Source organism: Camelus dromedarius, chromosome 12 (assembly GCF_036321535.1).
Source record: "Camelus dromedarius isolate mCamDro1 chromosome 12, mCamDro1.pat, whole genome shotgun sequence".
NCBI classification, from domain to species: Eukaryota; Metazoa; Chordata; class Mammalia; order Artiodactyla; family Camelidae; genus Camelus; species Camelus dromedarius.
The window spans coordinates 48,649,555-48,661,915 of NC_087447.1; the positions used below are offsets into that span (position 1 = coordinate 48,649,555).

Genomic DNA, 12,361 nt, shown 5'->3' on the forward strand with positions numbered 1-12,361 from the left:
TCTGGAAACTGAAAAGTAGAAGATGGGTTCTTAGTGTACTGAGTTTTCTACTCATCTAATCCACACATAAGCTGACTAAATGGGTGTCAACTAACCAGGCAGCAAATTCCAGAATCCTTGCTGCCATTTCAGATTCCCAGCCAGCCTTAGAACCAGGAATTGCTTCTAAGCCGCAGTCAATATTGGATAGATCTGGATGGCACAACCAAACTCCCAGAACTCTGGGCTGGCTCCATTATCCTAGTAATCTTATGACTCCATATTTTATTCAGTTTTAATTGAAAAAAATTCCTCACCTCCATCCTGTTGCATTCAGAAGGGGTTTTCATGCATTAGGAAGTAAAACTGGCAGCACCAGGTGCTTATTTCAGTGTGGGGAATGGGGAGGGAGAGAGAAGAAATAATAAATGATAACTCACCAAGACAGTCCATACAGGACGAGGAGCAAGCTTGCCGGCATCAGTGGGGGTAGTCCGGTGTGAGAAAGAAAAAAAAGCTTAGACCGGCCAATGTAAGTTTGAGGTGCTGTGGGATATCCAGGTAGAGATGACTTGAAGACTGTTGGATGTGTGACTCTGAAGCTTAGAAAGGTCTGGCCTAAAAACATAGATCTGTGGGTCGTCGACTTCAGAGTGGTAGTTGGAACTTTGGGCGTTTCACCCAGGAAGAGTGTGCAAAATCGTAATGCCATTGGCTGAGATCAGAAGCCAATTATCCAGCCTCCACAGGATGCTTCTTCCTGCTTTCTTCCTGCTGTCTTCTGTGTCTGCAAGGCCTTTCTCTACCTGACAAGCTCCCGCTCTTCCTTCAAGTCTCTATTGTAGTCCTGGCAATTCTTTAGTGCCTTCCTGGATCCAGGACAGCTGCCCCTACTCTACTCCTGCACCAGTCCATGCTTACCTCTACCACCTCACTTCTATTGCACTGTCATTGTTTCTGTCTTCTTAAAAGCTATGGGTTACATCTTACCAGGTTTTTATTCACTGTGCTGCTTCTACTAGGAAAAGCAGAAGGAGAAAGAGACTACCACTCATAAGACCTGAGTATTAGTCCCAGGTTTGCCCTTGAACGGTTTTGTGACTCAGGGGATCACTTCTCCTCTCTGGATCTTAGTTATCTCCTGACTACAAGTAGAGAGGACTCCTTCTGCTTGAAGATTGATTCACTGAATGAATTTTAACCAGCCATCATGGGGGAGAAAGCAGCAGATTGGGAGTAAGATGACTTGGGTTCCACAGAAATCTGTTCTGTAGACTCAAGTGGATCCCCAACCAACCCTCAGGCTTTCCTCATTGTAAAGAAAGATTCTTGCATTGAATTTGAGTTCCTTCCAGGGCAGAGGTTCTGAGTTTGTTTCAGGAGACACGGATCCCCGTCCACCAGGGGGAAGCATGCATACATGGGAATGGCAAACAACTGGGAAAAACTCTGATTCAGCTGCTGTTTCATTTTTTTCTGCTCTTGCTCCCTGCCTCCCTGGGAATAAATCTCTTCTGCCCCTCCCCAACTCCAGCTTTCCTTATTTAGCTTCAAGTTGGGCTTTTCCCCCTCCAGGCTGTGACTCTGCTGCAGCCAGTCTGGCTAGAAGCCCTCTAGCAAGTCTTAAGTACTCCTGCTTCCCATTTGGCACCCACACATTTCCTTTGCTTTAGGTTGAATTTATTCACATACCATGTGTGCCTCCTCCTCTTTGCTTATTCACAGCCTACTTGCCTTTAAAAATGCAGCTCAAATCCAATTCAGTTCACTTCAGCTGAACCCCTGAGGGCTCATTATCTGCTTGGCTCACTTCTGGGCACTGGGGAACTGCACTGAGTCAGCCAATTCCAGCCCTCGGGGAGCTCACAATCGACTGGGAGAGTCTGACACACAAACAGATCATTTCCTTGTGGTGTGGGAAGTGCTATAACAAAAGGGAGCTGTGGAGCACAGAGGCCCCGCCCAGCGTGGTTGGTGGGGTGGGGGTGGGCAACAGGCAGGAAGGGCTTTTTGGAAGGGATGATGGTTGAGTCAAGGGTTAAAAGAGGAGTTGTTTGTAAAGCAAAAGGTGTCAAGGAGTATACTGCAGGCAGAGCCCTCTCCGTGCCACCTGGTGTGCAGTGATGTTAGGTAGAAACCTTACCTTTTTCTACTCTGGGCTGGCACTATATATTTATGGTGTTACATTACTTCTGGACCCAGCTCTTTGAAAACTGTCCATAGGGTGATTAGGGAGGTGAGAGAGATCTAAAACACAGGTCACACAAGGAACAGTGGCTGAATTATGCATATTTAGACTGAGGGAAAAGCCTCTGAGTGACAAGTAAACGGACTTTTGTATAACACTGAATTTCCAAGTGCGACCAAAGTGTAGAAGCCTGGAGGCAGATTTCAGCTGAACACAAAACGGAACTCTACTGGCCTTTCTTTCAAAGAGAACAACTTGTTTGGCAAGTTGTCGTCACTGGAGAGGTTCAAATATGCATTCCCATTTGGTCGTCACATTGTAGAAAATGATGAGATTGGATAAGATGACCTTTAAGGTTCTTTCCAGTGGTGGATTCTCTCATATCTTCCCCACTACCACTCTCTACCCCCACCATTATCTCTTGGAGACTGTTTGCTTCAACCTCCCTGTGACTCTCATTACCTCCTGACCAACGTCCAAGCTCCGCAGCACAGCACACAGGGCCCTCTCCCACCTCACCACTCACATCCCTACTCCCAGCACAGCAATACCAAACCACTCAGTAGTTCTCTGCACACTCATACTATGTTGTGTGCTTAAGATGCCCACCCCCTTCCTTTGCCTAGCTTTTACTTGTTCTCCAACACTCTGCTCTGGCACTGTAGCAGACGTTTGCCACCTATTGTCTGCACCATGATTTCTGATTCATCAATTAACTTCCTCCCACTATGTCTTGATGGAAGGGTAACTGCAGTGGCCTGTCTCCTGCAACCATTCAGAAGGAAGCTGAGGGGGTCACATCCGTCCCTTATCAAGCTCTAGTTTCAGCTAGGAGGCTGGCATGTGACAAAAGTCCAACTGGGGCATCTCTCCAGGTGCTCTGAATCCAAAGACATCAGGAATAGATAAAGGTGATCTGGTAGTGGGGAGGCAGTGGGAACAGTATCCTGAACAGGCTGTTCCAGACACAGTATAGTTGCTGTGTCTTTGTTCCTACTTCTTAGCCTTCTGGAGTACCCTTGGTTCCTACATTTTTCCAGGCCAATAAATATTAATAAAATGAATGATTGAAGCAGAGGGATAAAGGTCAAAGACTGAATTCAAAGCAAACCAAATGCAAAGTTGGACCATTAATGATTAGAACCAGAGGTAAAGAGAGCAAAATAAAGATAAAGAGGAGAATGGCTGCATCACTAACAGGAATGAGGAAGTGCTAGTTTGGTACCCCAAACTAGACAGAGAGGAAGGATGGGGGAAAAAACATTTTTACTATAATCCTTCTTCCAAGACACCTCCATTTACATACACATGAACGTTTCTCCCTTGGGGATGATAACAGTCCTAGTATTATTTTAGGCTGAGTTAGCTTCTTGGTCTCTGATTTAGATGGGTCTCAGGCTAATGGCCTTGCCCTTACCCTCAGAGACTGTGAAATTTAAAGAACTTGTCAAATAGCACATATCCAGTGGCAGAAGAAATCAAAGATAACTTGGAGGTTTCAAAGCAGGAGGATGTGGGACTAAGAAAGCAGGAAGAAAACGCTGAGTTTGAGACCTTAGCAGGAAATGGGCAGAGATGACCCCGGAGCAGTGAGAAGTAGGTGTTGCCTTGTTGAGACACTGATTAATGGGTTCATAAATCTCTACAGCTGGTGGTATCCTACTGCATATTTCTCATCACGTGCAACTCTGTGCATATGCACAAACAATGCAGCATTCAGTGCTTCTCTTCTGCAGGCAGAAACATGAGATGGGTTCATTCATTCAATATATATTTACTGGGCACCTACTATGTGCTATGCACTGTTCTAGGCAGTGGTAAAATAGTGAAAAGGCTATAGTCATGGAGACTACAAAGACAAGTAATATTACTCCTTAAATTTATTCATTATATTGTTTATGTGCTATGAACAACATAAAATAGGGGAAGAGGTAAGGATGTGGTTAGTATGGTTCTCAGAATAGTCCATGCAGACGGTGGTAAAATGACCCTGTAGAATGTTACTCTCGCTCATCTTACCTTTGAACCTGTTCAGAGGAAGGCAGGCAGTGGAGACCAGGACTACAGAGTTCTAACAACCCTGGAAACTCACTCCATGACCACTGTACTATCACAGATATGTAGTTACTACTTTGAAGGATTTCCAAACCTTTAACTTTTTATTATGTTAGCTGATGCTAACATGGGCAAATTAGTTCCACTGAAGGAGAGAAGCGGAAAAGTAAGATGGAAAAATTTTAATGTTAGCTCTTTCTTCTGGGACTTCTGATGAACCAATCATGAAATATTTACTGAGTAATGAGCTCTAATACTCATGTAGGGTCAAAGTAGATTCTAGGATATGCCATGCTTATATTTCAAGAACATTTCAGCTTGGATAGAAAACTTTATGAACTACACAATATCTAAGATAATAAAAATTACACAGAAACTCTTGCCTATGAAGAGACCTGTTTATTACTGATAACACTTCATTTGGCTAAAACCACAAGAAAACCACACACACAAATACTTAAAGTGCAAATTCTCATAGGCAGTACTTATAATACACCTTGGTGGTTTTGTAGGGAAAAATGAGATGCTGACAGAAACTATTAAAACAAGAGCACAATTGTGAGCTACTGCTATACAGAAAAATAATTAATTCTTAACTGCATATATTTTTATCTGGCATATTCAATGATGTATACAAAGAGTTTATTTTAGCCTATAACACAAGGTCTCATCATATATAGACGCAACTCTTGTTTGACTGGCTCTTGTAAGATACATGATGAATCATAATACTGGACAAAAATATAACAAATAGCATCAAATTAGTTGTGACTCACTTGGAAGGCAGCACTAGTAGGCTCATAATGGCACTAATATTAGTGATGTTAAGTCTAGAGATAATTTCTTGGCCATCTTGGCCAACATCTTGCTTTGAGTGTAAAATACTAGGCATTTCATACAATTTCCAAATAGGAATATGCTCTGCTCTCCCCAAAGGAACAGAGTATTTATGGGTGTGTGTGCTTAATTAACATTACTAATTACAAATTTCAGTACTGAGAATTATTTTTTTAAAAGCTGAATCAGAAAATTAACCTTTTTTGATTGTTTCTTAAACTATTTACTTCCTTAAAATAAAATCCCATAATTCCTCTCATCACCAACTAAGCACTCTATAAGATGTACCACACTAGGTGCTGTGGATATGAAAAATAATAAACCATGATCCCTGCTCTCAGGGAACTGACAGTAGGGTGCTTATTCTTAGTCAAGGGATGCCAATGAATTAAAGAGAGCAAAACTGACCAACACATTTGATTATATTACAAGGTTTGGTGGTAACATAACTGATTCAGGTCGCTTTAATTTGGCATTAGTACTTTCAAAGGTCAGCTTCTAAAGGACAGAGAAAAGTCCTAGATATGTTCTATGCTTATATTTCTCACACTAGGATCGGTCAGTGTGTGTACCCCTAGGGATACGCAGCAACTTTTGGCGGGGGTGCTCAGGGAGAAAACTGAGAGCCCATGTGATAAACATGGTGCCTCTTTCTGGCAGCACTAGTTTCCATGAAGACTGAAGGAAGCATTTTTATATTAAAACAGTTTTATTATGGAGAACGCAAAATTCACTTACATTTTTAAGACAGGACAGGAAATTTCACGAGTGGCAGGCTGCTTTTGATTTTGCTCTGAGGCCCCTTCCCCCACACATTCCTGCTCCTCTGCTTTAGGATTATGCTGGTGGAAACATTCGAGAAGCAAACTTTAGATATGTCACTTTGCCCTTATCTTGGTCACTTTACTCATTTTTGTATGTTCTCTTTTTTAGGTACACAGTCTTGAATTAACCGAGAGAAGAGATATCCTAATGAATGCAACAGTATGGTGAATACTTTCAAGTAACCAATGGTAAACAGTAACTTTGTTTTTGTCAGTTTGTGTAAAGAGTCAGACAATGAGAGAATCTCTTCTTTCCACTTAGACTTCTTATGGCAAAATGCTTTGAGGGACAGATGTGAAAAAGGATTTCCTTAGACCTTGTGCTTTGGATGCCCAAAGTACAAGAAAATCTGAAATAAAATGCTAGATCAATTGACCATTCCTTTTGGTTAGCATGACTCTTTCTTCATCAGTTTCTAGAGTGATCTCAGAAAACAAGTGAATTGTAAAAGGCCATAATAAGTTAATATATAGCAATATCCGGACAGACTGAAAAAAGTTTATGCAACAGATTTAAAATTACTTCTTACAATGTCTTAAATATTCTCACAGTAAAAACAAAATAACCAAAAGTCCATAAACAAAACAGCTTAGGAATAAGTTTAAAGCATTCTGAATGAATACAGTTAAGATTTCTTATCAGTGAGGTAATAGGGCAATAGCTTTTCACAGTAACAAAATGTAGGAGGGCACCTAGGGAAAGAGGGAGGTAGAGAGAAAAAGGCATAAAACAAATTTCTCCAAGCAGAATTTGGATTTTTCAAGCATCACAAACATCAATGGAAAACATGGTGAGAGAAATACCGATAGCAGCAGTTCGTAGAACAATTTCTCCATTAAACTTCAGCTAATACCTTTGTTGCATCAATTCCAGAAGCAACGTGCTTAAGAAATGGGAGGTCTATTCTCTATGTAAAGATATTCCAAAACATCCAACCTCTTAGAATCTTTCTGTCAGCTGAAGTTATGACATCCAAATAACAATAATTTATTATTTAAAACAAAATCCTCAAATATCCTATAATGGTATACATTCTTCAAGATAAACAAAACTGTGTTCAAGTGTCACTTAGTTTGCCAGATTAAATTGAGCAGGTCTTTATACAGTGAATAAAGGCTGCATTCATGCATCTACTACTCAATATATACAAGAACTGTCTTGTGAGCTAAACGCTTCTAGACATGGAGTGAAACTTAAATGTTACTTTCAGTGCTCTTTATGACATCATCTTTGCTCCAACCTGAGATTAAAAAAAAAAAAGTATTGGAAGGAAACTTGAAAAGCCATTTAGTATATCCCTTAATATTAAATTTTTTAATTTAATTTTTTTTAAGTCTCTATTACCTCTTATTCTGTCTTCGTTGGAGACGGAGAACAGTTTGTCATATTACTTCTTACTTTGAGTCCTTCAATAAAAGATTCAATTAATAACTCAAGACTTATTAAACTATCTCAATAGCTTTCTCCCCTCCAGAGTTAAATGATCTTAATCTTTTGAACTTTCTCTCAGTGGTCTTATTTTCCAATCTATATTTTATTCCTTTTTAGTTCTGCTATATCCTCCCCTCCCCTGTTCCCATTGGATCCTAAAACACAGCATCTTAGCAGGAACTGAATCAGTAAGAGGGGTACTTTTTCTCACCTCCTCAAAGGCCTCTTTGGCCTCTTTTTAGTGGTCACTAATAAATCATCACTATCTGTTCGTCATAACAACACATAAACAAAAGTAAACAACTTGCCCACAGCCAGTCCATTCCCTACTTTCGGGTGTTAAGTTTGCCCTTCACACGAAGCATTCCTTGTGCCGCTGTACTGACCTTTCTATTGTTTGTTTATTTCTACTGTTTATTCTGTTTATTTCCAATATATGCTTTGACCTTGCCCTACTAATTCTTTCCTTTTCCCAAAGTTCTAGAAAATCCCAGTTTAAAAAAAAATTTTTTTCATGGAGGTATGGGGATTGAACCCAGGACCTTGTGCATGCTAAGCATGCAGTCTACCACTGAACTATATCCACCTCTCTAGAAAATCCCAGTTTTGATCTACACACTGAAAAAGAATGCATTCATTTCCATATTATTCATAAAGAAAAAGATAAACAGTGTAGATTCTAAGGCTGAGATCTACTGGTCAGCACTTCTGTTTCTCCTGGATGGTGTGGGCTACTAAATTGACCCTGCTAAGCAAGCGTACACCCACTGTGTCAAGTTCTTGTTAAATATGCTCAGACAGACTCAAGAACTTGGCTAGAATCAAAGAATTCTCTTATATACACTTCAGGAACATCTGTAAAGTTTTGTTAATTTTAACTTGGGATTTTAAAATTTTTGAGATAAGAATCCAAACCTTAATGACTTTTCTCTGTGATTAACATGACCTAAGTGCTGCATTATATTAAAGCACTAAAAACTGTTCTCTTTATAATAGAATGACAGTATGACATGGCTTTAGTGATTATAAGTCAGCTATTGTATCATTTTAGCTCCACTTTGTTCTTCAGTCACTGAAACACAGATACTAAAACCGAATATACATATTTTTCATATATATAAGCATTGTTCATACCACTTTGTAGAATATAGGTCATTTCCTAAATTACAATCTACATTCCTAAAAGCAAATAAAGCAAAACAATCTACATATTTCTTTTTCAGTGCAAAGCCTTTGAAAACAAACTCGATCAGAAATATGGTTCTCTACATTTAGTTGCGTATTATCTACAGTCATACAAGATTTAGCAATAAGAAAGCAAGGAAGGAACAAATTAACAATAGTGGCAATACAATAATTTGAAAATTATATTCAGATTATCTGGGTTTAACCAAATGTTAGTCAACAGCTGCAGTAAGCCAAACTATGATTTAATAAATATTCTAGTCAGTTCAAATTTTGTATTATTATTATTATTTAGGAAATAAATTCTCTAATACTAGTTACCTCTCGTAGGCAATTTGTTTAGTATGATTATGTACACCTAAGGCCTTGTTGTTGTTATCTCTTAACTATACACCACATACGTTTAAGTACTCTGTTAGCTATAGGGCAGGGTATGCTTTAAGAAGATTAAATAGTGTTTCTCTATTAACTCTTTTTTTTTTTTTAAGAAGACTACAGAATCAAGCAAAATCGATTTTCCAAAAATTTTTTCCCACATTGAGAAAGATAAATAGTACTCTTGTGATCAGAAATTCTACAGAAGTCAGTAAGATGTTAAGATAAACTGGACTTTAGTTTTAAAACATGTAGTTTTAGTGTTGCATAATATCTTAAATCTGGATGTTTTATTTCTTAGTAAAATTAGCATTATTTCATTTGATAAAGAAATATAAAAATGTAATTTAAAAGTTCTACTTTTAAATAAATTCACAGCTCCTATCTCAGTTCAGATGTTTTTCTTTAAAGGCTGTGATAACTGACACAATTCTAATATGAATATCCTTAACTACAGGTACACTGACCCTGCTTTTAAGATTTTGGTGCACATACGTAAGATTTTAAAATCAACAAACCTATTTGATATAGAGGGGAAGCACCTATATAGTTTGGAAGGTTTTCCTTAACTATTCGCAAATTAAATGATAAATTACATTCAATGCAAGAACACTATTTCAATTCAAACCATACCCTGAGAAGGCACTGAGAAATTTGACAAGAACCAAGCCACTAGGAGTGTTGCCACTATTGTTTTATGTTCAGTAAATGTCAGGACTTTAACTAAATACAATAACTTTACACTGCACCAAGAGCACCTGAAACAGGTGCTGAAACCATATATTGTAACATCTGTTCTAAGCTAGAAATGTTAAATACCCTACTTCAAATACTCTAATTTGTAAGTTAGATATAACTATGATACTTCTCCACAGTTTTCTGGGAGCAGTGCCAATTTTATAGATTAATTTCCTTAACTAATTCTACATTTATCTCTCTTAAAAAAAAAAACATGCAACACACAATTACAAGAATACGGAACTAAGTAAGCTTAATCACACTTTCCCAAGAAAACTCACATTAGTATTGTTTTGTTTCTGTTGGAGGAAGAATGATGTATTACCATAATACTTTTAATGTAATGACTTTTGTTCAAGATTATGAACAAATTTGAAACATTTCTCTCCAGACCATTTCATTTCAAATTTATACAGTTTGTTTAGTCAGCCACCTAAAAGAAGATAAAACCAAACAGACTTGGCCAGATGAGACAGAGAGAGAATGTTAACACGAGTTCAATGTGTGGAGTTCTTGGTTGTTCTGTTCCATATGCCAGGGAAAATTAATGAGTGTACTGGTGTACACTAAACAGAACGCCAGGTCAGGCCATTCTTACTGGGCTCAAGAAAATGCTCAATCAAAGCATCAATGAGTTTCTTCAATTCCTCTTCTAGTAAGGCAGTGTCACTGAGGAAAAAGGTTAGAAGTTTTGAAATTCTTTATTTTCATAGTTTTAAAATTTGTTTACATTGTTATAACTTTTTAAGAGGGCATATACCTGATGGATGATTAGATAATTGGTAAACAAAAGAGAAATTCAGTTGAAACAAAACAAAACAAGGCCAAAGGTGGGAAGAGGGGAATCACACACACAGAACACCATTATCACAAACTAAAGTTGAACTGCACTAAAAGGAGTTGCCTGGTACATGAAACATGGCTGAGTTACATACAGCATGTCTAAAGATTTCTCCTGGGTCAGGTAATTTAATGGCTTAGAACACTAATACCAGGTATTAACATAAAATGACTTCCTGAAATACTTTGAAGAGTACCCAGTATAGATACTATGGGATGATACGGTGTTTATTTCAGGTAGCAGAGAAAGAAGTGTGACTCAAAGAATGAGATATTTAAAAAATAACAACTATGCCCTTCAAAGTCATCACCTGAAGAGCTAACATTGTCCAAAACATTTCTAGGAAGGCCTCTTTAAAACTGCCTTCACATACAGTCATTTTACAAGCTATACAACAAATCAATTTTTATTACTTTAATAATTATCCTTCATTTTTAACCAAATATAGCATTACACAATTTGGTTTACTTTACACTCTGCTCTGAATGACTTCAGGAGGTCATTTTCTCCCTCAAAGGAAATAAATCTACTCCTAAACACAAAGACTTATGGAAATAGTAAATAATGTAACTTGGGCTCTCAAGGCAATTCCAAAAAATCTCCTTTCCAAATAAATATTTATCAATGACAACGTTATAGGAAATACTACTTATAAAAGTTTAAAGAGCCTTTGAGTATGCTTATTAAAGGTAATTTAGTCATAATTCATACTCTTAAAAGGAAATAAATTGGGCAGATTAAGTCATATCATATTAGATGTAGAAAATGAATGTTTGGCAATAAATAAATTATTTGTTGATCATCTGTTTATGTTCATCATATAATAGTTAAAGCTCAGAGAGCTTTCCCAGGAATATAAATTCACTAAAGAATTAAAATTCAGTTCCCAAATAATATAGCCTCTTTGGAAATCAGTCTGGCAGTTCCTTAAAAGGTTAAACATATGACCCAGCAATTCTACTCCTAGATATATACCCAAGTGAAATGAAAATATACGTCCACACAGATACTTGTACACAAACATTTAGAGTACCATTATTCCTAACAGCCAAAATGTGGAAACAACCCAAATGTCTATCACCTGATAAATGGATAAAAAATGTGGTATATCCATACAGTGGAATATCACTGGGCCATGAAAACAAATTAAAAAAAAAAAAGAATAAGGTACTGATTGATGCTAACATGGATGAACCTTGAAAACATTATGCTAAGTAAAAGAGGCTAGTCACAAAGGACCACATATTGTATGATTCCATTATGAAATGTCCAGAGTAAGCAAATCTCTGATGACAAATAGTAGATTGGTGGTTGCCTAGGGCTGGGAGGGAGGGGAATGGGGAGTGACTGCTAATGGTATAGGGTTTCTTTTTGAGGTGATGAAAATGTCCTAAAATTAATTATAGTGATATTTGCACAGCTCTGAATATACTAAAACCTATTGTGTTGTATACTAGAAATGGCTGAACTGAAGGGTATGTGAATTACATCTCAACAAAGCTTGTGTGTGTGTGTGTGTGTACACACACACACATATTTATTTAAAAAGTCAATTCTCACCTCTGCTCAGGTGATGCACACATCTCTGCATAATACTTTATCTTTGGTTCTGTCCCACTTGTCCGAAGAGTAGCAACACAGCCGTTTTGAAAAGTAAATGTAATCATTTGGCTGTTTTTACTCATAGGCAGCACCTATGCACAAATGTAACAACAGCTTAATTATACTTGGTACCTTTCTCATTTTCAAGTGTTGTAAAATACATTCTACTTATATGAGGTATGTAAAATAGTAAAATTCATAGAAACAGAAAGTAGAAGGGTGATTGTCAAGGGCTAGGGGGAGGGGGAAATGAGGACTTGTTTAAGGGGTACAGAGCTTCAGTTTAGCAAGATGAAAAAGTTCTG

The 12,361-nt window shown here is 37.8% G+C and overlaps 1 protein-coding gene across 1 annotated transcript in view; it reads right to left on the reverse strand.

Moving 5' to 3' along the window:
* Positions 1–5,749: 5,749 nt before the first annotated feature.
* The window catches only part of PGM2L1 (phosphoglucomutase 2 like 1), a 36,147-nt gene continuing 29,535 nt past the window's right edge, over positions 5,750–12,361 (reverse strand). Inside the window, exons 13-14 of the mRNA XM_010989494.3 lie at positions 12,015–12,148; positions 5,750–10,282 (exon numbers count right to left, since the gene is read on the reverse strand). Coding sequence (XP_010987796.1) covers positions 10,180–10,282; positions 12,015–12,148 — 237 coding nt within the window. The 3' untranslated portion in view covers positions 5,750–10,179. The remainder of the gene's footprint in view (positions 10,283–12,014; positions 12,149–12,361) is intronic.